Source organism: Symsagittifera roscoffensis, chromosome 3, assembly GCF_963678635.1.
Source record: "Symsagittifera roscoffensis chromosome 3, txSymRosc1.1, whole genome shotgun sequence".
In the NCBI taxonomy this organism is placed as follows: Eukaryota; Metazoa; Xenacoelomorpha; order Acoela; family Convolutidae; genus Symsagittifera; species Symsagittifera roscoffensis.
Window position 1 is genome coordinate 83,475,591 of NC_087064.1, and position 25,965 is coordinate 83,501,555.

Consider the following 25,965-nt stretch of genomic DNA (forward strand, 5'->3'; position numbering starts at 1 on the left):
GATAAAAATAGTCTGGACAGAGAGCTCGCCATAAATGTGTTAGTTTCAATATATTTGGATGAATCGATACAAATCTTATACATGAACAACCTCACCTGACGACGAGGAGGTCTGTCGCATTAGAGAGGGATCTGCTGGTGCAAGACAGTGCAGAACTTTCTCTACCGCCTCCTCCAGCTCCATTTCTCCCCCCTTTGACCTCTGATTTCGTTGCTGATGGTCAGACATTGCACCGTATCTGAAAAGAACACAGATTGATAGACAGAGGCGAAGCTGAGCTTCGCATCGCTTGCGATACAGCACAAGCAAAGCATTGCAAGCTGGCGAACAGAGACAGAAACAACTAAGTCAAAAAAGGTTGAAATTTTTTTTTGTTGAAATAAATGAAAAATTTAATTCAAAAACAATACAGTCCAGAAACAAAAAAAAAGCATTAAGTACGCTTTTACTATTAATCAAGCGGCCACTAAGCCTAGTAAAAGGAGCAGACGACCGCTGAGCCGAAAACAGAAGAAAAAGCCAGAAGAAAATGTCGTCATAATATAGTTTGAGTGATTTAGTTTCAAAACTTTGAAGTTTGTTATAAATTAAACTAGAAGAATTTGAGCAATCATATTCTGTGACAAGATTCGCAACCCTCTGAGAGTACCCTCACAATATCCAAGAACATGAATGAGAACTTCAACGTTTTGGAATTTTTTAAAATCTATGTTTTTGAAAAAATTTTTGAAAAAATCATAAAAAACGTCATATCTCGAACTACAAGGATTTGAGAAGTGAGATTTGGAGGCAAGATTCGCAACCTTTGAGAGTACTCTGACAGCACCCATCTACAGGGTGAAAATTTCAAAAATTGAGAAACTTTTCAAAACTAAATTTTCTGCAATTTTGGGAATTTCTCTTAGGTAGCAACAAGATTTTAAATCGAGCTTCAAAAACTAGGCGTTAATGGTGTTTCACTGAACTAAACATCAGCATCTAATAATAGACTTTCATTGAAAACCAAACCATTGGAATGATATCCAACCATGACACGGGCAAAACACGCAGAAAGGATCTGTTTTGCTTGTAATGTTATCCCCATCAACGTTAAGAAGAAAAAATTAATTATTCGCGAGCGTTTTTTGAAAATCATGAAACACCTAACACGTGGGAAGGGTTCTGGAATTTATTGCGCTTTCACGAAAAAGCCATGCCAATTTCTTACAAATTTTCAAGAGAAGTTGTTTTATGGAAAAAAGTTAGTTCCCAATTACACAAACTTTGCTGTCACAAGTGAAAATAATAGCGCGAACCCGTTCTTCAGCCTAGACCGACAGATAAAAAAACGCATAAAAATATAACTGTGATCGAAAATTTTTTGCCACTTGCACAGAAAATGGCCAGAAAACTGTGTAACCCGAGCACTGGTATTCATTATTTCGGGGCACTGGTACTCAAAATTAGGGTTTTTTCTGTTATACGGCCCAAAATTATCAAATTGTTAATTGAGCTTCTGTTTTTAATTAAATCTTGACTTTCTTAGGCTGTATTTAGTTTCACTTTTAAAAAATCAGATTGAGCAACAATGTGATGCAATTTTAAAACACAGAGACGAAGCTCAGCTGCGCACCTCTTGCGATAGAAAAATGAATGTCTCCCACTACTTGCAGACGAGCCGACAGATTGACAAATAAAAAAGTTGCATAAATATCCGAAATTTTGGAACTGAAATTACTGCACCTTAACAAAGAGAAGCTAAGCATCGACCTACATAAAAAACCATACATGGCAGGAAAAATTAACCGACAAAAATAGAGATGAAAACCGTCGAAAAAAATCGTCTACCAAAAATTTTCCTTAAATTGTCTTGATTTTACTTTGACATGCCAAGAAAAACGCAGAAATATGCCAAGAAATACGAAAATTGAACCTTAAATGAGCATCGAAACAAAAAACTTACACAGAAGCAAAGCTGTGCTTCTCAAACACTAGCAAGAGCACGACAAAAAGCAGCTCCATAAAGTGCTGTAAGAAAAAGCAGAAATAAGCCTCGAATTAGTTAAAAACATCGAATTCGTCTCGGATTCGATCTGCGACCTAGAGATTATGAGACTAATACACAAACAACTCAGCCACGGACGCAATAAATCAAAAATATTAGCCACAAATAAGGCAGAGAGCAGATGCCAAGAAATTTCCAATGCTTAAGATAGTGATTATAGCAAAAGTACCACTAAATATGAAAACTTTTATTTGCCAGTTAGGTTAGAAAAAAAGCTCCTCAAATATCCAGAAAAAGGGTTCTAAGCCGATATATTATCAACCGAAACCTTTCAAGCCGAATAAGGAGAAATAACAAAAAAAAAAAGAAACTGATATACTGAAATCGCAGTAGGTAAATTTGCAACCAACCTTGGAAAAAACTAGAATACAACGGGAATTTAAAATTCAGACATGCTCAAAAATTGTCTGTTCACCACCTTTCTGTTCGTTGACGAAAGTAAAGATGACCAAAATTACAGTAATTCTGTGAACAAAGTTATCGCAGGAAATAACCAAATTATCATTTTGGGCCGTATTACAGAAAAAAAACCCAAAACTTGAGAGCAATTCGAAAAAACAAAAACAAGAAACCTTCACAAAATTCAGTGATTTTTGTATAGGCGAAATATTCAACAAAATCGACTGAGCAATGAAGTGATCGAATCATTCTAAGCTAATTTTTAACAGCTAGCGGTTTTTCACGTTAAAACTTAATTTGGTTTTTAAGGAGAGACTCAGAAATTTTCAGCCATTCATTAGGACTTTCAAGCACAAAACCGACCTCACTACAGTTAGGAAAGAAAAAATTTATTTCAATCAAAGCCCAGGTTGTAGTTATGAGACATCCATACTGTTACGTTTTGTAATTACTAAAAATCCACGAACTTTCTTAGTATTTCAGACATTTTCTACCTCAAACTTTAGAACATAGCCAGCACTCAGGCAAACCAAAAAAACTTGAACAATTTTGTCACTTGTATTTCGCTGTGAAAACTGATAACTCAATTCCCTTTTCAAAACAAAAAGTCGAGCACGTTGTTCGTGAACTTTAAATTTTTGCTGCTCAATAGCGGAGTTTTTTATCCTTTTAACAAAGAAAATAAACTTAACTGAATTTTTAAAAAATTACAAGTCAAATCGTGAAAAAAAATTTGAGCCTAAACAAATTTTAAGACTTACGCGAAAAAAAAAATCATCGATCTATATAATAGTTTGAACTACATTTATCGACTCTTAATAACGATTAAGAAAATTTCCTCTGGGCGTTCTTAGAAAAAACGGGTTTAAAAGCAAAGTCAAAGCCATTTTCACGGCTAACATTGGAGATTGTAGGTAGGGCTGTCTTTGGGAAAATAATTTGAAAAGTGATTTTCAAAACAATTCAAAAATCGAAGCAGAGATATAGCAAAATGAGCGTAGACTCAAACTTACTTTTTTTACAGAATCTCAAAATTAGTTTTTTAAAAAACAATCTCGAACTTCGAGAAAAAAATAAGATGGCCTGAAAACTCTTTCAATTTTTAGAACAATTTATGATTAACACTGTTCAAAAATAGAAGTCGATCACGTTTTTCGTGACCTTTACGTTTTTGCTGTTCGATAGTGAAGTTTTCCCTCCTTCGAACAAACAAAATGAACTAACTTGAAAAGAAATCAAAAGTCAAACCTCGAAACAATAAATTGAACCAGAACAAACTTTAAGACTTTTCCTGAAAAAAAAACAGAAAAATTGATCACGACCTATAAAGGAGTCTGAACTAAAATAATCTACTCTTAACAGAGGGAATGAAAATGTTACATTACATTGTCAAAAAAACTAATGGAAAAAGTTCAACAAACTTTAAGAACACCATAAAACTAATGGAACTTTTATGAAACTTTCAAAAATTGAAAAAAATCGATCACCTCAAAAATCTTGAACTTTTTTTCATTTTTTTCGATAAAATTAACTAATTTTGAAACCGAAGGCATTATGCGATCTTCAAAAATAATTGATCAGATGGCGCGAAAAAACGTGAGCGACTTTAGTTCAAAAATGAAATTTATTTTTCAGAATTTTCTGCGTAATAAAAAATACCTATTCATTAATAAGTATTTCTTTTTTACGCAGGATATTCTGGAAAATAAAATCCATTTCTGAAATAATAATCATTCACGCTTTTTCACGCCATTTGCTATTTTGTTTTTATAGAGAGCATTTTGCCGTCTTTTAGTCAATGAAATTGAATTGAACTTAAAAAGAAATCAGAAGTCAAGCCTTTAAAAATCAAACTAAAGCGTGAACAAGTCTCAAGACTGTTTCCTGAAAAAAGTATAAGAGTTCGTCTATACAAATGTCTTCACTGCGTTCATTGACACTCAATTATGTACATTTCATCTTATTCAGTTTTAATACTCACCATTTGCCAATTCTATTCTAATACTTCAAATCCATTTCAGTCACTTTGCACTATCCCTGGAACTATTCTAAGCTCAGAAAATAAATGAAAAATTCAATTCAAGATTCATGGCATACATCAAGTAGTTCTGTTCCGCCAGTCAGGTTAAACGTTACAAACAAGTTCTCAATATTCGAATTCTTCTTAGCCAGCTCCTTAATCCACAGTCGCGCCATGTACTGGTCGGGCTGTCCTGTGATAGCAATTGCATACACGTAACCCTCTTCGTAGTCTTCAGGGTGGAACTCAATTTCGTCTGTTCTCGGCTTCACTTCGTACATCGGCGGATCGCCCCGTAAGACGAAGTACTGCTGTGACATTCGTCTTGTTATGTATTGAAAAAACGGCCCTGAATCAACATCAACAAACTCACATACTCGTAGCAAACAAATAGTCACATTCAAATCTCTTTCACCATACCAATAAAAACTGAAGAAAATAAAGCTGAAATATATCTACCTAACTGATAAATGCGCCATTACTATCATGCAACAATCTTCCGACGAAGAAAAACGCCTAATCTTTATTGAAATTGCTTGGTCATATCAGTATCCCTTTTGAGTTTTAATTAGCGAGCGCAAACCAGAATACTTTGAGAAGTCTCAAATCGCTGAAAGAGAAATTTTGATCTAACCTTGTTCAGAAGTCCAAAATGAAAACATATCCAACACCGAGTCAATGAATGCAAGGAAACAGAAAAAACGGACATATTTTTTCAAAAAAAATCTTTCGAAATTCTTTTAGAAAATTCGTGGCCTCAAAGCTCCTTAAATTTCAAGCACAATTTATAATTGAACACAATTCACTTTTTACAAAATACTAACCAAATTTGAGAAAACTGGATCAACGATTATTTTCGCAGGGAAATCTGAAAAATAAAAATTCCTCTTTCGAAACTAGAAGTCAATCACGGTTTTCGTGGTCTTTACCTTTTTGCTTCTCGGTAGAGGTATTTGCCTTCCTTTTACCAAATAAAATGAACTGAACTTAAACAGCAAAACCCCCAAAAATCAAAACTGAGCGTGACTAAATTTTAAGACCAATGAAAGAGTCTTCACTCCGTTCATCCACTCTTAGTCACCTGTTACTGTGATGTTAGATCCTTTAGGTAATGCTGCCAACTCTTCTCGCTGTTCTTCGTTCATTGAACTCATCAGGTACGCCGGATCCACGTCCGCAGTCTCATAGGATCCGCACATCAAGTCAAACACCTGGTCATAATCCCCCATTCTTTCTAATAGAATCTTGGCTGTATCTAATGGATTGCTTGGCAATGGGTCAGGAACAAGCCACGGGTTGAGATTTCGTAATTTGGGAACCCAGTACCACAATTGACGCATCAGGTCTACTGGACCGCACCTGGGTCCGAAGACGTCGAGCATTATGTCTAGGGTATCGGTGTTTGGGTAAGCTTCCTTCGACGCCATGCGTTTGATAACTTTCACGGCAGCATGTTGCTCGAGGATACCTATAAGAGCGCATTGAAGAAGATAAAGCAAAAAACATAGCCAACAGACAGTTGGAAAAGTGCCGATGAACTCATGAAAACAGAAAAAAAATAATTGACTACTTTTTTTCAATTTTTGAATAAAAAATGTTAAAGCTCCTTGAAATTCAAGAATCTTTTATGAATTACATTTTTTTTGCTAAAATTGACAGAAACTGAGAGAAAATGGATGAAGAGGAAAAGTTTTATTCGGCTGGCAAATCTAATAATTCAATTATCTTTATTTGCCTTCCTTTCTGCAAAAGAACGTGAATGGAAAACAAATGAAACTTCTAACTCAAATTAACGAATGAGCAAATTTTAAGACTTTTCCTGAACAAAAGTTGCAAGACCTCAAAAATGACAATTCGTATCAGGTGACAATTCATCTGGCATATTTTCTAATGTAAGCAAAAGAGGCAATCCCTCTAGCACAAACGACAGAATTCGCGCATGGTAATAGCCTTTAGCATATGCTACCGACCAAATAAGTGAACACTTTTATTTTCGAGTTTGGTTAGAAAAAAAGAAGGTTCGAACAAATACACTAACGCTTGCGAGCTCGCTAGAGTAAACAGCAAACGGGATCTTGAAAATAGTAGTAACCAACTAGCAGATTCGAACTCAAGATCTATGCCGTCCCAGGCGTATTCGTTACCTACAAACTAAAATGACGCTAAAAGAGACGCTTAGAAATTTGAATTCATTATAAACCAAGATACCAACTGATTCTCTTAAACAAGTTGTTAACTGGAAACAAAGTCTATATTCCGATTTGATAACGCTTGTCGACGATGAGATTTGAACCACAGACCAAACTAGCCCGACGATCGAGAACATCCAGTCCTATAAAGAGAAGCGGGCGCAAGCCGACAGCACCATCAAGAAAGAGAAGCAGCGGTTCTGGGACTCTAAGTGCAAATCCTGGAAGAGGAACAACGACCACGAGCCAGATGACACCGACACCCACAGGACACACCGAGGCTGCTGGAGGAGAATCGCGACAGAGATGGACTGTATCGCCGAGCTGGACAGCTTCCCCCGCGAACAGATTAGTTGCCAAAATACTCCTTGGACACTGTACCAACCGGAGACCTTCTTCCGCCTTGACTTGGCAGACAGAGACATCAAGAAGGAGAAGTGCGACTCCCAAGTATCCATCACCGATGACCTACTGGATTCCCTTACCAAGGATGACATAGAGATCTGGACAGACGGATCGGTGCAGGAAGGTAACCAAAATGGAGGAGGAGCACCTATTATCACCACCAAGCTTACGAGTACGATTCTAAAGTCTGCAGCCGGTGCTGGGCGTCCACCTATGAAGCAGAGATGGAGGCCATCAAAATAGCCCTGGAGTATGTGAGTACCCTCGGCCAGCAACACGGCACCAGCGTCAGAATCATGACTGATTCCCTCTCCTCGCTCAGCAAACTAGCGACAGGCCCCGAGGGTCAGGACACCAACTGCGGCATCACCATATGGAAGGCGGTTGAGAAGATTGGGCGTTGCACTTTCGTCTGGGTCCCCGCACACTGCGGACTCGAAGGGAACGAGTGCGCAGACGTAGCAGCCGGAGAGGCAACTCACCTCGCCCAGGATATACGCCCACTGACACTCAACACGGCCAAAGCCGTCATCAAGAAAGAGCGAAGACTAAAGGACAAGAGGTACCTCCAAAACTGGGCAACTACCAAGAAAAACCGCCCGAAGAAGTTCCTCAACAGATGGGAAGAGGTCACGTGGAACCAAATACGAACGGGCCACTCCTCACTATCCAGAGCTGACCTGGCCAGATTTGGGGCCATCGAAGACCCCGGCTGCCTGGACTGTGGAGAGCCAGACACCGTAAACCATATACTCAGCTGCCAACGAGGCGCCCACATTAGACACGAACTGACCGGACGAGATGACGACATGGAAAGCCTATTCAACAACACCGGATACCTGTTCACATACCTCAGAAGGATGGGACGTGCCCATATCAGTGCGGAGCACTGATCAGGGCCTCCTGAAGCAAGAAGAAGAACCACAGACCTTCGACACAGAGGCGAAGTTGCACTTCGCATACACAAGCAAAAATATGACCGATAACGCTACTGGGAAAAACTTAATGAGTAAAATTTTGAGTCTACAAAATTTCTTAAGTGACGCAAGCCAGTTATGACGCATTAGCAGTACCAGTCAAACTGAAAAAAAAAGAAATTTATCATCTAACATGCCTCAATTTAGAGAGCGGACGTATTTTAACTAGTATACAAAAAAACTCTCTTAAACATCCGACCCTGTCCAGGTTCGAACCTCTTATTTTGTTGCGGGTCTCCTTCCCTACCTCTACGCTACAGATCCATGATACCTTGAAGCTTAAGTGCTATTTGTGATATAATAGTCTGTGTTAATATCCTTAGCATTGGCTGTACTTAATAGCTGATTACTGACCAAAATGAACACTTTCAAAATGAACGCATTTTGTCGCAATAATTGCATCGCAACAATATTTGCGGCTTAGGTTGGAAAAAAGTGATTTCATACTATAACACAATCTATGTTTGTGTAATAACAAATAATTTGTCTTCCCCTTTGACCCATCCATCATGGTTTTTCTAGTTAATTAACACTAATAAAGCTCGACATGCATTCTCTAATTGCACACACACAACTAAACACAACACAATTCAAAATAAAATTGTCCGACTTAGGTTCGAAAAAAGGATTCGTATTATAAATCAACCGTTTCTTGAGTAACCGCCGCGACGCTCTTTAAGTTTTCCAACATTTTAATCGTTTTCTTTTACACAGAGGCAAAGCTGCACTTCGCAAGCTCAAGCGAAAATGGTGAAGAGTATCAACCTTGTGATTAATCGCCGAACGTTAGACGCCGTTAGAACAATCGGCCTTAGTCACCGATATTTAAAATTGCAAGAAAACACGAAATAAGAAAATGACAGGGGGCGGGGGGGGTCTTCAAAACCACATACAATTGGATTTTGAAGAATTCAACTCCCTTCCCCGACTGGTCCAACTGTCATAGCTGCTTATAGAGATGCAACCGGAATTAATTTTGCCGGAATTCCGGAACCGGAATTACTAACTGGCGGATTCCGAAATTCGTTTATAGTACTGATGAATAATGATATTTTCGACGAATGAGGAGCCAGTGCGTATAGCGGCTGCACATTGCACATAATTTACGTTGGCTAGCCGTGTTTCACTGTGCGTTTTGTAACTTTTGTTCATTGTGGAAAGGTGTGTTCAAATTTACATGGTTATGTGTTTCAGAAAGTGAAATAGCTGATAAACGACGCGGAATCATTTGGGAAAACTTTACCGCCGAAGCCGCTGGGGACTTAAAAGCCAAATGCAACAAGTGCAATGCAGAGGAAAGTAGCAAAAATTGTTCTCGACGACGCCTTTATATTCACACCTGCACAATTATCACCAAGAGTTGTATGATTCTTAGCAAGTCCAGCGCTCTGAAACTGTTCCCGTTTCTACAACATCGAAGCGTCAAGATACAACCCAGCCAACTATTCAGATGGCGTTCCAGGCAACTAAAAAATGGAGTTTTGACCATGAAAATGCAAAGAAAATCCATGTGTTGATTGGCGAAATGATTGCAACTGACTGCCAACCACTGTCTATGGTTACGGATAGTGAATTTGCTCGTTTGGTTAACCACCTGGAACCACGATACAACATTCCTTCGCGAACTTACTTCCGAGATGTGGTCATTCCAGGCTTGTACGAGAAAATGGTCACGAAAATGAGGTCTTTCCTTTCGGGTCAAGATATGATATCCATTACTAGGGATATTTGGACGCACATATCTTCTGGGTTTGGAGGACGACCAAGGTGTTCAAACGCTGAAACAGTCGCTGATTGAAGCACTGGACACTCGTTTTAACTGGTACACGCAGAACATCAAGTATTGTGTTGCCATGTTTCTGGACCCTCGATTCAAGGTAAAATACCTCAATAAAGAGTTCGTAAATCGCACAAAAATGTTGATCAAAGATCATGTGAATACGGATGATAGCTGTCAAGAAATTCAGTCGGGCGATGTACAGCCTGTTGCCATGAACAGCCGCCAAAAGTTGCTAAAAGGTCAATTTGGGACGAAGAGGAACAAGTTATTCAAGTGCAACTGACACTTCAAAAAATGACCATGAGCTCCTCGTGAATTATATTTGTAAAGAAAGAAAGAAAGAAAGAATTTATTTTCTCGATTGGTAAATACATTGACAAAATTAAAGTAATTTATCATTTATATACAATTGAGAGGGACAGCAAACGAGACCATGCGGTCTACCAACAGCTGCCCTTTAGTATAACATCAATAGTAAACAGCATTATGGAAGAAAAATAAATTTGAAAAAAAAAGTGAAAGAAAAGAAAGAAATTGCGAACATAAAAAGGCCATATTTTCTGCATTTTAATGGTGTGTGCGTGTGATCTCTAGTGAATTATACCTATGACCTGTCTCTCAACCATGAATATCAAAACATTTTTTTTTTGTGAGAAAAAATTCAAAAAAGCACAAAAATCGTCATATCTCCTGAACTAAAAGGCTCCAGAGCATCATTTTTTTCGTCAAGAATCGCAATATATAGTTGGTGGTCTTGCAGCATTTACCCAAGGTATTCGTAATTAAACATTTTAAAAATTAAATACTAAAGATGTCAGCTCGTTGTTATTTAATAGGTATCCATTTTTGAATTCATGATAATAACATTTAACTTTTTCAATGTTCGCATTTTCGATATCATTTAGAAGTAAACCCTTGTTCTGAGAATATTATAAAGCCTAGATCCCCGATACGCCAATGAGTGTTTTTCGAATAGTCTTTTCCTAAATGTTTCTTTTAGCATGTTTAGTTTTCCCCTACGGGTTTCACGTAATGGATTTTCAAATTCAAATAAATTATTCAAAAAACTTTCGCTATGAAGTTTATTAATCGATCGCAGCACGAATTTCAGTAATTCATAGACATGGAGCTCATGGGCTGTTAGTATTTGATGCTTAATGAAAATGTCTTCGGAGTGGTCCCTACGATTTCTGAAAAATATTAATTTTAGAATCTTTTTCTGAAGCATAAAAATCGGCAGCAAAGATGAGTAGCTGCAACAACCGTAGACCAGAATACCATTTTGGATTGTTGTTGTGATGTTACTACGATAGTACTCGAAGAGCTGATGCCTAGGTGCGTAATAGCGTAGCTTGGAAATAATGCCCGATTGCTTGGCTAATCGCATTTTTACATTGTCTATAAGGGGAAACGAACGATAATTTGGAGTCAATGTATACACCCAGATAATTAATCACGGGTTCTTTCTTAATGTTACAGTTATTTAATAGAAAAGTCATTGAATTGGAAGTCTTTAAATTCATTTGTACCGTTTTATCCATATTTATAATCAATTTATTTGCATTAAGCCAGTAGTTCAGTTTGATAATGTCCTCTTCAACCCGAAGATTTATTTGACCAATTGCTGTGACATTTGTATCATCGGCAAACAGGACAATTTCTATTGAATTGCATGCATGAGGTAGGTCATTAATATATATAAGAAATAGTAACGGACCTAAAATAGATCCTTGAGGGACACCACATTTAATAGTCGACCAGTTTGAAGAAATTCCCTTAATTTCTACACGTTGAATTCTTTCATTTAGATATGATCTAAACCATTTATGCGCACTTCGTCTGATAACGTATGATTCGAGTTTTTGTAACAGAATATTATGTTCTATTGTGTCGAAGGCTTTTTTCAGATCAAAAAAGAAACTAATTATGCTTTTATTGCCATGGGAACGCATTTTTTCAGTAAAATCAACTAGTGCATCGACAGTACTGTGTTTTGATCGAAAACCAAACTGCCTACAATAAATTAGTGAGAATTTTTCTAGATAATTATAAATTCTTGTGTACATGGCTCTCTCAAAGATTTTACTCCACACTATTAGGAGAGATATTGGTCTGTAATTGTTTTCTACAACTCTTGGTCCACTTTTATGCATAGGGATAACTTTCGCTCTTATAAATCTATCTGGAAAAATGCCCTGTATAAAGGAGTTGTTAATTAAAGAAGCTAAACAAGGAATGGTTGCTGGTGCCGATAATTTAATTAATATGTTGTTTATATTGTCGTCTCCCGATGAAGATTTATTATCAAGATTGTCGATGATTTTTTGCACTTCACATTCTGTAACAGGATATAGAAAACCGACTGCTCAGCCTGGATAAGAGATGGCAATGGTAAGTAATCTAAATTTTTCTTAAGCTCTGTGCCTATAGCTGAGAAGAAATTATTAAATCTCTCAGCAATATCAAATGTTGACGAAGCTTCCTTGTGCTGCAGACAGGATTCAAGCACTGGAACACTTGCATCTTTAGTATTTTTTCCACTTAAATCATTGAGTAGTTTATATGTTTGTCTTGAGTCTCCTATACATGCTGTAAATTTCTTATTATAGTATTTTCTTTTCGCCGATTTAATTTCTTTTTCTAACTTAGATCTTAAGTTTTTAAAATTTTCTAATAATATCTGATTTATTGGATTACTTTTCCAGAAACGGTGGGCTCTATTTCTTTTGGTGCGTAAATTTTTTAACGTATTGTTGAACCATTTTGGTTTTTGGAAATCAGGTTTTCTGTTTATTCTCATGGGTGCAAAGTATGTTGTAATCTTGTTGAAAGCCGCAGAAAAACTGTTAAAGGATTCCGATGGATCAGTAGAATGACATATTTGTATATTATCACTTAGCTCAGTATGTAAAGCGTTTATATACATATCTGATTTATGCTTGCTTTTAATAAATTGTAGGTCACGAAATAAACGATTTTCTCGATTTATTAAATATGGAAGAGTCCATTGCAAGAGGACAGGGAAATGATCCGAGAAGTTTTGGTATTCGAGGACTTGGTGGTCTGTTTCGGTTAAGTTTTGATAAATGAAATGATCTAGACATGTATTTGTTGTATCAGTAACTCTTGTTCCTTTGGTATCGCCAAGTTCAAACCCATTCAAAAAATGCAATTCAGGTAGTTGTTAGATAGTTGATTAACTTTTGAAATGTCAATATTAAAATCGCCACAGATAACAAAGGGAATTGAGGGTGAGGAGTTATCTTCCAAAAATTTATCAAGTTGATCAATAAATGTTAATTTGTTTATTCTAGGAGGGTTGTATAATACGGCTATTTTAAACTGGTAGTTACTTTTTTCAATTGACTCTGATAACGTATGATTCGAGTTTTTGTAACAGAATATTATGTTCTATTGTGTCGAAGGCTTTTTTCAGATCAAAAAAGAAACTAATTATGCTTTTATTGCCATGGGAACGCATTTTTTCAGTAAAATCAACTAGTGCATCGACAGTACTGTGTTTTGATCGAAAACCAAACTGCCTACAATAAATTAGTGAGAATTTTTCTAGATAATTATAAATTCTTGTGTACATGGCTCTCTCAAAGATTTTACTCCACACTATTAGGAGAGATATTGGTCTGTAATTGTTTTCTACAACTCTTGATCCACTTTTATGCATAGGGATAACTTTCGCTCTTATTAATCTATCTGGAAAAATGCCCTGTATAAAGGAGTTGTTAATTAAAGAAGCTAAACAAGGAATGGTTGCTGGTGCCGATAATTTAAATAATATGTTGTTTATATTGTCGTCTCCCGATGAAGATTTATAATCAAGATTGTCGATGATTTTTTGCACTTCACATTCTGTAACAGGATATAGAAAACCGACTGCTCAGCCTGATTAAGAGATGGCAATGGTAAGTAATCTAAATTTTTCTTAAGCTCTGTGCCTATAGCTGAGAAGAAATTATTATATCTCTCAGCAATATCAAATGTTGACGGAGCTTCCTTGTGCTGCAGACAGGATTCAAGCACTGGAACACTTGCATCTTTAGTATTTTTTCCATTTAAATCATTGAGTAGTTTATAGGTTTGTCTTGAGTCTCCTATACATGCTGTAAATTTCTTATTATAGTATTTTCTTTTCGCCGATTTAAATTCTTTTTCTAAGTTAGATCTTAAGTTTTTAAAATTTTCTAATAATATCTGATTTATTGGATTACTTTTCCATAAACGGTGGGCTCTATTTCTTTTGGTGCGTAAATTTTTTAACGTATTGTTGAACCATTTTGTTTTTGGAAATCAGGTTTTCTGTTTATTCTCATGGGTGCAAAGTATGTTGTAATCTTGTTGAAAGCCGCAGAAAAACTGTTAAAGGATTCCGATGGATCAGTAGAATGACATATTTGTATATTATCACTTAGCTCAGGATGTAAAGCGTTTATATACATATCTGATTTATGCTTGCTTTTAATAAATTGTAGGTCACGAAATTAACGTTTTTCTCGATTTATTAAATATGGAAGAGTCCATTGCAAGAGGACAGGGAAATGCTCCGTGAAGTTTTGGTATTCGAGGACTTGGTGGTCTGTTTCGGTTAAGTTTTGATAAATGAAATGATCTAGACATGTATTTGTTGTATCAGTAACTCTTGTTCCTTTGGTATCGCCAAGTTCAAACCCATTCGAAAAAATGCAATTCAGGTAGTTGTTAGATAGTTGATTAACTTTTGAAATGTCAATATTAAAATCGCCACAGATAACAAAGGGAATTGAGGGTGAGGAGTTATCTTCCAAAAATTTATCAAGTTGATCAATAAATGTTAATTTGTTTATTCTAGGAGGGTTGTATAATACGGCTATTTTAAACTGGTAGTTACTTTTTTCAATTGAAACAAGGGTGCATTCATCGATGCTCGTGGTAGTTTGTTTTAGGGGCTTGAAATCTTCACGTATTTGTATCATTACACCACCTCCACGGCTTTTTCTGTTACATTTTACAAACTTATTATAGCCATCATTGAGATAGCATTTACTGTCATCGTTTTCTGTTAGCCATGTTTCTGATAGACATAAAATAGAAGGAGGAGACTCAAGACTGTATACTAGTGCTTCCAATTCACTTAGATGACCTTTCAAAGAGCGAACGTTTATATGTAGCATTGAAATTTTAGGTTCCGGAGGGGGACTCCGATTGATAGAAAACACCAGTAAAGCAACTCATAGCATCATTGACTGAATATTTAAGCAAATCCCCGCCTTCGTAGAGCCCGGTTATTTTCTTTATGTAATTGTCATTTTTCATCTGATAGAAGAGAGTGCCCTCTCTTGACCAAGCCGAAGCAATACGGTTGTCTCCTTGCATCAGTTTAAGAAAGCTGAGTCTCGCCTTAGTGAGGTCCTCGAATATCTTTATATCTTTCGTGCTTTCTTTCTCGTATAATTGACGCTTATTTTTTAGAATTTCAACCTTGGCACTTCGCCGACAAAACGAACAATGATGGGTTTGAATTTTCCCCGACCTGGCAGACGATGCGCGATCGATATATCATGTTGGGTGATATTTGCACCGATGCTTTTGGCAATGTTCACTGCTTTATTGGCAGTATCAGCATTAGATTCGTGGTTTCCTTCTTCCGCTTCGCTGGCTACACCGATAATTCGCAGGTTTTCCCTTTTGGTGTAACTCTCTACTAACTCGGTTTCACAAAGACTTTTCAGGTTGCACCATCCTTCTTGTAAACATAATTGGCTTTTGACTTCTGTGAAAACTTGTTTCTTCATATCACTCGTAGCGTCATCGATCATGGCCTTAATCACTTTTTTCATCTCCTGTTTTAGTTTGGCAAACATAGTTGGAATGATATCGTTAATCGATGCTCTAATGGTTGTCTCGATTAATTGCAATAAGTTGGTGTCAGCTGGGTTTTGTTGTTCGATGGGACTTGGAACCCCGCAACCTCGTTTGTTGCAAGCCTTTGGAATGGGTGTCTGTCCTTGGAATTTGAGCATAGGGACATTTTCCGTGGCGTCTACTTCTAATTGGACTTCAGCTGGAGTGTTCGAGTGAGCGTCGGAATTTGGGGCAGAGTTTGATTGATCATCGGCCCCGCTGTTTGATCGAACATGAGTCATGATCATTTACAGCTTCAGAAACTATTTAATAAGTTTATCACAACAATTAGGCTAAGATGCGCCAAGATGCGACATGAACGTGAAAGATCCGATCGACAACTGGTGGAAGACGAGTCTCCACACCCGCTTTTGCGGAAAACTACCCGGCATGGCATACTTATCGGCTTCTCCTACCTCCGTAAGAAGTGAAAGGCTGTTCAGCTCATCCAGCAACGTCATCTCCCTTAAACGGAACAGACTGACCCCGCAGTTTTCGCCAAAATTGGTTTTACTCCATGATAACATTCCACTTTTGAATCAGAAATTCAAATGTTTCAAAGTTCGTTTTTTTTTGATTGGAAATGATAGTAAAATTGAGCACAAAATTCCGGTATTTTCCGGTATTTTTTTAACCGGTTTCCAGAACCGGAATTCACTGTAAAATCAGCCGGAATTCCGGTGCATCTCTAGCTGCTTATAGAGTTTACATATCTGAGTAAATACCAGGCCCTCTAATAAACCGGATGGAACACATGATAATACATGGCGTCCCAATGATATTGATCTACAGAATTGAGAATCATAAAAGTGGAGTGAGGTTGGAGAAAAGTTGACGGTTAACTCGTTCTACAACACTAGCGCTAAAATAAGCCTGCGTATAAACGTAATTAGCCTAATTGTTGTGATAAACTTATTAAATAGATTCAGATTTATGGCCGATCCAGGTCCGAGCTAACACCCATGCAGCAATCACAACAAGCAGACACATGACACGAGTGACGAACTATCCATGCATACGCTGCAAGAAGACCGTTTCCAAGAGGGTATATTCGATACAATGTGCTGATTGCCTTTTCTGGATTCATCAAAAATGCACCGATATGACGATCGCGGGGATCAAACGCTGGTCCGGACATCCCTGGCATTGCGGGTGCACTGATATCCAAGACCCTTCTACCGATAACACGACGGTCGACGGAAATGATGGAGACTTGGGCGAGGAGACGAGGTGATACGAGGTTTTGGAGCGGAAGATATCAGAAGTGGACTCACCCAAGCCATGGCGGACCTCCAACTATCCGAAGATGATGCAGATATCGGATTTCACTTGGTGGACGCCCAGCAGTTGCTGCAGAAGTACCTGTCAAGTAAGCCGCGTATACTCAAATGCGTCCCGAAATCAAGTCGACGACAATTCCGTGACATTCTCTGCAAAACTCTCAACGATATCGTCGAACATCCCAGCGATGAAGCGTTATGGATCAAGCTATTCACACTTCCTGGTCATTGCTTGCGACAACCAGACAGAGGAGGGTCCGGCAGAAGGAAGTCCCTGGGTCAGATTGTCAACAGTCAAATCGAAAAGTTTTCCAAACTGCGTGAATGTGATCGAATTAACTAAGAAACAGAAGAAACCAAGTAAGACATCTGCAAATGAGAAACTCGCGCGAGCAGTTTGCTCCAAGATTGACGAAGGCGACATCAGAGGCTCAGTGCGTCTTTTAACATCCGACTGCGGAATAGCTGGTAATGACGAAACAACATTGAAGCTGTTACAGGAAAAACAACTACCTGCACCGTCTGATAGACGTCTTTTCCCGGACGCCAACTGTGACCCTCTCTCATTGACTGTGGATGATATTCGGAAAGGGGTGATGTCTTTTCAACCTGGGTCAGCCGCTGGAATAACTGGGCTGAGACCCCAGCACCTGAAGGATTGCTTGGGAAAAGGTGAAGACATTGAACAATTTCTCCGCACTCTGACCACATTTTGCAATTTACTTCTTGCCGGTAACGTGCCCAGAAATATAAAGCCGATTATCGCCGGAGCGAACCTATGCGCTTTAGCGAAGAAAGAAGGTGGTATTAGACCGATAGCTTCTGGGGACGTTCTCCGTAGACTGACTGCCAAGTGTGCTGCGAAGATTGCTGCCAAACGCCACACCAACTTGTTTCTCCCACATCAGTTGGGATGTGGTGTCATGGGCGGAGCTGAAGCTGCTGCACATGCGCTGCGTAAGTTCGTTGAAGACGCTAGTAATGGAACTGTGCTGCTCAAACTGGATTTCAAGAACGCTTTCAATTCGATACGAAGAGACGTTGTAGCCGAGAAACTACACGAACATATGCCAGAGCTCAGTAGTTTTTTCGACCTGTGCTTTAGCGAAACTACGTATCTATCGTTTGGCGAATTTTTGATAGACTCATCAGAGGGAGCACAACAAGGCGACCCATTAGCCGTCTTTTTATTCTGCCTGGCAATCAACAACATTCTGCAGACCTTGATCTCAAATTTCAAATCCGGCTATGTGGACGACATAAGCATTGGTGATGTCATGTGGCAAAACGTCCTCAAAGACCTCGAGATGGTGATGACCGAAGGGGTCAAGATTGGAATGGAATTGAACCTGAAAAACAAGTCCGAACTCATCGTTTTCTGTGATGATGCACGAGAGAGGGATTCGATTATCCAATCTTTCCTGGCGGTTTTTCATATTACCATCACTGAACCCACAGATTTAGTCCTCTTAGGTGCTCCTATCGGCGAAAACGCACAAGAAGCCGTTGTTAATGAGAAACTTGATGAACTCAGTCGAATGTGCAGTCGATTGCGATCCCTACCTTCCCATGTTGCTTTCTTTCTTTTAAAAAACTGCTTTTATATCCCGAAACTGATGTACATACTGCGAACCTCAACTCTTTTCCTTAAAACTACTTCCTTACACCGATTTGACGAGTGCATTCGAAATACATTGCAGGCTATTTTCAATGTGATGATTGACGATCCCCGATGGGAGCTCATGACACTGCCTTGCAAGCTGGGCGGAATGGGAATTATGCAGGTACCCAAACTCGCCATTGCAGCATATGCGTCATCTGTATTCAGCACTCTCGACATTTGTAATACCATATATGCTAGCGAACCCACTACAGAATCACTAATTCAAGATGCTATCCAACGTTGGCGAAACAACGTGAGCACCGACGTGCCTTTGCCAGAACGCAAATATAAGCAAAAAAAGTGGTCACTACCAATGATGCTTCAACAGGCCGAACTTCTCAAGGATTCAGGAGACAGTAACCGCTTGAATGGATTAATGTGTCCCGGAGCTGCTGACTGGCTCAACGCACTACCTTCACGATCACTCGCACTCCAACTTAGTGATGATGAATTTCGCATTGCCATTGGATTTCGACTTGGCGCACCAGTCTGTACACCACACAAGTGCTCTTGTGGCGATATAGTCGATTCCTACGGCAAACATGCGTTAGTTTGCAAAAAGAGTAGATCAGTTCATGCCTGACACTCTATGGGCAATCACATCATTCATAGAGCGTTCATCCAAGCCAATATTCCATCGACACTCGAGCCGCAAGGACTATTCCGGTCTGACCGCAAGAGACCCGACGGACTGACACTGGTGCAATGGTCACATGGGCGAGCGTTGGCATGGGACTTTACATGTGTCCATAGGCTAGCCTTCTCTTACACGCAACTCGCTGGTAAAGAGGGACCAACTGTGGCAGATGCGGCCGAGACCCGTAAACGGTCAAAATACGAATCAATATCTGAGTCTCACATCTTCCAACCAGTTGCAATTGAAACCCTTGGAGGACTGGGAACCGATACGCTGCGTTTCGTCACTAGCCTGGGCAAGAGAATAACACAGGCTACCGGGGACAACAGAGCGACTCTTTTTCTGCGGCAGAGACTTGGGATTGCTGTTCAGCGGGGCACTGCAGCTTGTGTCCGCGAGACTCTGGTGGTGGAAGTCGATGACCCGATTGGCGCCGACTTCCGGCGATAAACAAGTTCAAACTGTTTTAATCTCCATTTAAAATGTTGCTTTTAATATGACTCTGGTGCTTATTTTTACCATTTCAAACTTTTTTTATATGTGTCTGAATTCACATTCTTTTCCCCAACGTAATCTCAATGTTTGCAAGGCGAAATATGCTGCAAAAAGACAACTTTGACTTGTCTACTTGTTCAATACTGAAAAGCCAGTCCGAGACACCGGGATGTTGATACCTTCCTTGTTAATTCCAAAGTATCAATTTCACCATCCAGGAAGAACAGATTAAAATTAAGAAAAGATTTTAATAACTTCTTCATAGAGAAGATCAAAAATATCTCATCAAAAACCTCGGCAGATTCCAAACTTTCTGAAAAGGAATCTGCAGTATTGATTAAAAAGCTACATTTAGATAATAATTGTAGAGTGGAGTCATTCAATCTGTTATCGCTTGAAGGTTTGAACAACCTTGTAATAGTTTGCCATAAGAAAGTATGACAAGTTGTTCATATTCATGGAAGTTGTGTTTCCTGGAATTGTTCAATCGCTGCACTAGTTATGACTTTTTCACAGACATGTTCGAAACAGGTATTATTACCCCCTTACTTAAGAATGAATGCTGGTAAGGAAAACCTTAACTGCTATAGACATGTTACTCAACTCACTTTCTTATCAAAGTTAAATGAACGACATTTAGTCGATGGCTAAGTCAATTATTCAGAATATTGGCATGCTTGGGACCCGAAACAGTCTGTCTATCGAAAAGATTTCTCAACTGAAACAGCTTTGATTGAAATCCTCTGCAACGTCTGTTCGATGAGAGAAAGTTAAAAAAAATGTCTGTTTGCTACCTTCGCATCGTTCCTCTGCGTTTGACACTGTTTGCCATTAAACTCTGCTTACCATGATGAAACGTCGGCTCAAGACTGAAAGATGAGCACTGAGAATGATTCAATATTATTTATTGGATCAAAAACAGGTTGTTTAAGTTGACGAGGTGCATTCTAATAGGGGTAAGGGGTTACCGCAGGGACCACTTTTGGGCCCTGTTCTTTGGTGTACTTACATACTTCAATTGGGAGACCCTTTGCTTTTCATAACTTAAGCTACCAGCTCCATGCTGATGACACTCTGATTTATTTTGAAGTTGATGACATTTTAGATAGATGTTAAATCAACATTGCTCTACCTGATATCTTACTTGGGTTTCCTAAGGTGTGCCTTTCTATTAATTCCTCCAAGACAGAATTATCAGTCGTGCTTAATCTAACTTCTAAATCTGTTGAACCTGATATATAAAATTAGATCAAAAACTTCTACAGCCAAACTCTATAATCGAACGAGCAATTGGAGTTCAAATTTGAAGCCAAGTTTTCTTTTGAAAAGCAAATCAATGCTGTGTGCTTGTTGGCTACTTTAACCTCAGAAAGCTGAACAGCTATATAAACAAGACTGCTCGTATCAGGGCAAAGCCCTGAATGTTCCGAATGCCGTTTCAGTTTTATCGAGCAGTAGTAACATAAAAAAATTAAATATAAAAAAAAATGAACATTTTTTTTCTAAAATTTGAAATTTTTTATGAAATCAGCCCCCCACACGCCATATTAAGTTTAAAAGAATAGATTTCGTTCATTGTAACAAAACAATTATGGCAAAAAAGCTTCTTTCAACCAATGTGGAACGATTTAAAAGACGGATTAAATCTCCGCTTACGCGTTAATAGCGCGAAATATATCGCGCGTTAATTGTCCCAAATTGACCAAAATGGCAATCTTTAAACCCTCATAACTTTACGAAAAATGATCACAGGTGAAATATCTTTTCAAATTTAAGCTCAGGACAACAATACCTTTTGAATGATATTAAAAAATTCTGTCGAAAATGGCTAGTTAAAAAGTCGAAATTTGTCTGAAGAAAAAAAAAAACCCACCCCGAGCACAAATATTCCGTCACTTTCGTATCGAAAGTCGGAACAAAAACCTAACCTTCGATGCACGTATTACTCTTCGTGTTCAATTGATACTCTCTCGTAATGAATACTGCGACTTATTATGTTTTGGTGTTCGCAAAGATCTGCTACTTAAGCTTGAATTATTACAAAATGGTACTAGATGGATTAATGCCAACCAACTAAACTTGCCTCTTCTCCGAAAGAGCCTTATTAGAATGAGAGCTCAAGATTGGTGTGCTGCCTGATACCTTCGAAGAAGTGATAACTTCACTACATTTGGAAAACAACTGAATGTCACCTTTTCAAACAATGTCATCACAGTTGATTGTGTAACTCAACACGCTTGAGTAACAGGAACAGTTTATTAATTAACAAATGATAAGGATGATGCTCATCAAACTGATGGCGTAGAAAACTGGCAAATGCGCACTGAAAAAGTGCCAAATAGGTCGAGACAAGAAAAGTGAATTAATTAAACCCTTGAGATCAATGGAAAAACGGATCAACTGTGCAATCTCTATCTCCAAGCCCCCACCCTAAGTGACCTCGTGTAGAAGCTACTCACCAAGCATGTTTTAGTTCTGAAAATTAACTCTGTATGAAATATGAATTTCATACAAACGAGCAAAATCTAATTAAATTGAAAATTTTTGTACAGCAATTTGTATTTTGATGGGCGACAAATTATTCAAATCGATGTTTTAATTATGTTTCGATACCAATTAATGTTATTCAGGTGATTAAACATCATTCAAGGTTATGTTGTGAAAAATTAGTATGTTCTCTCCTCTTAATCGTTTTTTTTTGGGGGGGCGTGGGATGGCACGGTTATTCAAACTTACCATGGTGCATCGCTTCTGAGAAGTAATTTGCTATTCTCAATGGTCCCCTCGGGTACATATTCAACAGTTGATTATAACAATCCACATCCTTATCGACATTAAAAGCCTTCATGTATTCCATTGCAACGTACTGGAACTCTAGAAATCCCCAGCCTCTCACACTTGTTCTTCGGAACTCGCTGACTACAGACTCAAACGCCACTTTGTTGGCGCCTATAGTTTCGTACGCGTTTACAAATTGCTGGTCAAGTGTTCGGATGTGAGCCTTTTTAACTGTGCGCAGTCTAAAAATAAACAACAACTGATTAACCTCAATCTAAACCTAAACTAGGATAGCCGGTTACTCTGCAAGTAGCACAGAACGTTCCGAACGTAGTCTTTTAGAAAACTACTGTTCAGAAAGTTTTTTTTCCAAATTAGTGTAGTTTTTCTACTTGGTGATAAAAGAATCTGTTAAAATATATTTTAGGCATATTAGGCAGTCATAGTAATATAGGCAAATTGGAGAAAAAATGTTGTAATGAAAAGTAAGTTTTAAGGTCTTAAATTAGGTATAATTCAGCATGTAAGACCTACTTGCTTGCTTTATTTGCTCGAATGAAGACAAAAAAATTCAAAAATTTCAAACCGGTTTTTCTCGACACTGGGAAAACATTTTGGAGATTTTTTAATGTGGTTTGAATCACGTCTAAAAGGGCTTTAATATGATATATCACTCAAACCAGTGTGTGGTACCTGATTTTGGGTGGAAAACAACAAAAACTAAAACACACCCGAATACAAAATTCCTCCCCACTTTCAATGGTTGGAACAATAAATTTATACTATGGGACCACAAAACAATAAACAGGTTTTTATAATTTCTTCTTGGAGTTTCAAATAATAATACCCGCATTTCTAGCGAACCAAATTATATCCTCGTACATGGTAATTTGCCTCAAAATTAGCCATTATACCCAAGCTGTTCCATCTACTGACTGTTATCAATCAAAAGGTTTGGTTATCCTCCTATTGAAGTTCTGTTTTCAATTGTTAGCCAGCCGGACTGGAATATTTCTCACTCACTTTGGCTTCCTGAGCTTGCCCAGTGCCATGGGTTGCAATTGTTCTATTATGGGGTCCTGCTGCCACAGTCTCTCTCTGATCCAAGGTCTGTTCATCTCAGTGTCCCACCACACTGTCGGAGTCTTTCCTGACATCATCAACATACAAAAACGATGAAGCAAATATTTAACTTGAAGCAAACAATTCCCTAACTTCAGTCGAATAGCTAAAGAAAGTTAAAATCATCTGTTAGAGAATAAATAGCTAAAACTACCCCACAAATTGAGTGCCGTGAAAGCTGTTTCTTACGGTACACATACACTCACATCAATTTTCTATCTACATGAAAAGTCTTCACTCTTGTATTTCATTCATCCGTTCATTTGCTTCTTTCAACAAACATTGCTGCCCAATAGATTCCACGTAGATTTATAAAGCACACACCATGGAGACATTTTTGATTGCTACCAGGCTACCCGTCTCATGAGTACATACCTATAATATCCTTGACTGGTAGCTCGTGTTTCGGGATATCTTGAATCGATATCACTTTCTTGTAATCCTGTTCTATGATGTCAACTCTGGAATCTTCTTCCAAGGATTTGCGAATATTTTCCATCTCCACATTCTGTTTTTTCATTTCATTCGCGTCTTTATCATTTTGTAGCGTTTCCTTTTTACTGTGAGGGTCTGCTTCTGCTTTAGGTTGAGAGGTGAGAAGCCGCTCGCAAAATACACATCGTGTAGGCAATCGCCTGTTCACCAAAACACCACAACGCGCTGCATTCGCACTGACTTTTGTAACCGTTTTAAAGAACAAACTCATCTGAAAATTTAGGTGCACAGTCGATAACCCGATTCTAACAGAATCCAAGCGTAGAATTGCATGCTCAAAACAAAACGTACGCTAACGATCGAAAAAAAAACGTCACAAAATTACGAAATAGCTATATTTCAAAAAAATTGAATATAGCACTAAAACTCACGTTCCAAAACGTATTACACATAGTTTAAAAAAATCTTCTGGCAAACTCTACGTAGGCGAAGGATCAACTTACAAATAAAGATGAGACTCGGATGTGTAAAGAAAATGAAGCTAACATTTTTGCTATCACTTATTTTTTTATCACTAAGCAAGAAGTAAAATAATTTTTAAAAACTTCCAACTGATGAACATTTCAGAATATTTACCGAAACGATTCCGTATAGTTTCATACTTCAACACTTGTTCTATGAAACTAATTCAAGACCTTATTGATGTTCCTTAGTAGTGACAGAATCAAACAAACCCAGCTAACAGAAAATTGTATAACTGTCACTGTACTCATGAAAACCGAAAAAAAAAACGATTGAAATTTTTTTCGAAAATTTCGAATCTTTGGAGATCATCCTTTTTTATTCATAAAACTAGCCCAATTATCGAAAATAAACCAAAAGGCATTTTTTATTCGACAAGAAAATCTTAACATTGAGCACATAAGCGAAGCTAACACAAGCTATAAAACTGCAAAAAGTAGCTCTAAAAAGATTTTTAAAAGTGAATACGACAAGAAAAGGTAAAAATAATCTTAAAATTTTGATTAATGTTGCATTTGAACCCCAGACCTGGATATTAAGAGTCTCACGTCCTAGTATCTGCGCGATGTTCCCTTTTCAAACTGCAAACAAAGAAGCAGATGCAATAGATGCTATTTAATTGCCAAAGCTACAAATAAGACTTGGTATGTACCTGAGTCAAAACCCCGTCCTTGAGATTAAGTGTCTCAAATCCTTGTATCTGTGCCATGCTCGCTTTTCAAGCACAATTGCCAAAAATTAACCAATTGAACACTTTTAATTTTGAGCTGAATTGAAAAAAAGTGAAATACAGAGCGAACATTTCATTACTTGTAGCAAATGAATTTGCTTTGAACTTACAATGAAATCAAAAGTCAAACCTTCAAAACACAATTTGAGGGCGATCAAATTAAGGAGTTTTTCCTGGAAAAAACACTACGTCATATATAAGTGAAAAACCCTATAGAAACATCATGCAGAAACGAAAAAATTAACTTTCAAAACAAAAAAATGAAAATTATCCGAAAGGGCAACTTTTTGGATAATTTTCATTTTTTTTTGTTTTGAAAGTTAATTTTTTTTTACAGACAATACAGAAAAATGACTTCGTTTAAAGATTCGGGAAAATCAAGCCGTCGGCTAAGATTATGAACTTACAACCGCATGTTAGAGAATCATTTTACAGACAATACAGAAAAATGACTTCATTTAAAGATTTGGGAAATACAAGCCGTCGGCTAAGCTTATAAACTCACAACCGCATTTTAGAGAATCATTTTACAGACAATACAGAAAAATGACATCGTTTAAAGATTTGGGAAATACAAGTCGTCGGCTAAGCTTA

At 38.0% G+C, this 25,965-nt stretch overlaps 2 protein-coding genes across 2 annotated transcripts in view; both read right to left on the reverse strand.

Annotated features, from left to right (window-relative positions):
- The window catches only part of LOC134842286 (general transcription factor 3C polypeptide 3-like), a 37,195-nt gene extending 21,200 nt beyond the window's left edge, over positions 1-15,995 (reverse strand). The window contains exons 1-2 of the mRNA XM_063858557.1: positions 15,973-15,995; positions 96-238 (exon numbers count right to left, since the gene is read on the reverse strand). Of these exons, the coding sequence (XP_063714627.1) occupies positions 96-228 (133 nt within the window). The 5' untranslated portion in view covers positions 229-238; positions 15,973-15,995. The remainder of the gene's footprint in view (positions 1-95; positions 239-15,972) is intronic.
- LOC134842289 (evolutionarily conserved signaling intermediate in Toll pathway, mitochondrial-like) lies at positions 4,506-24,396 on the reverse strand. The gene is made up of 5 exons (XM_063858561.1): positions 24,060-24,396; positions 23,586-23,712; positions 22,521-22,804; positions 5,545-5,931; positions 4,506-4,812 (listed from the first exon to the last, which is right to left on the reverse strand). Exons 1-5 carry the CDS (start codon positions 24,388-24,390, stop codon positions 4,523-4,525), a joined length of 1,419 nt encoding a protein of 472 aa, XP_063714631.1. The 5' UTR covers positions 24,391-24,396; the 3' UTR covers positions 4,506-4,522.
- Positions 24,397-25,965: the final 1,569 nt, after the last annotated feature.

Excerpts from the sequence above, each read along its gene's own strand:
- LOC134842289 (XM_063858561.1), bottom strand. The coding sequence starts at position 24,390 with ATGAGTTTGTTCTTTAAAACGGTTACAAAAGTCAGTGCGAATGCAGCG. Across the intron at positions 22,805-23,585 it reads GGCAAGCTCAGGAAGCCAAA|ACTGCGCACAGTTAAAAAGG; the intron begins GTGAGTGAGAAA and ends GTTTATTTTTAG. Across the intron at positions 5,932-22,520 it reads CTCAGAAGCGATGCACCATG|GTATCCTCGAGCAACATGCT; the intron begins GTAAGTTTGAAT and ends GCGCTCTTATAG.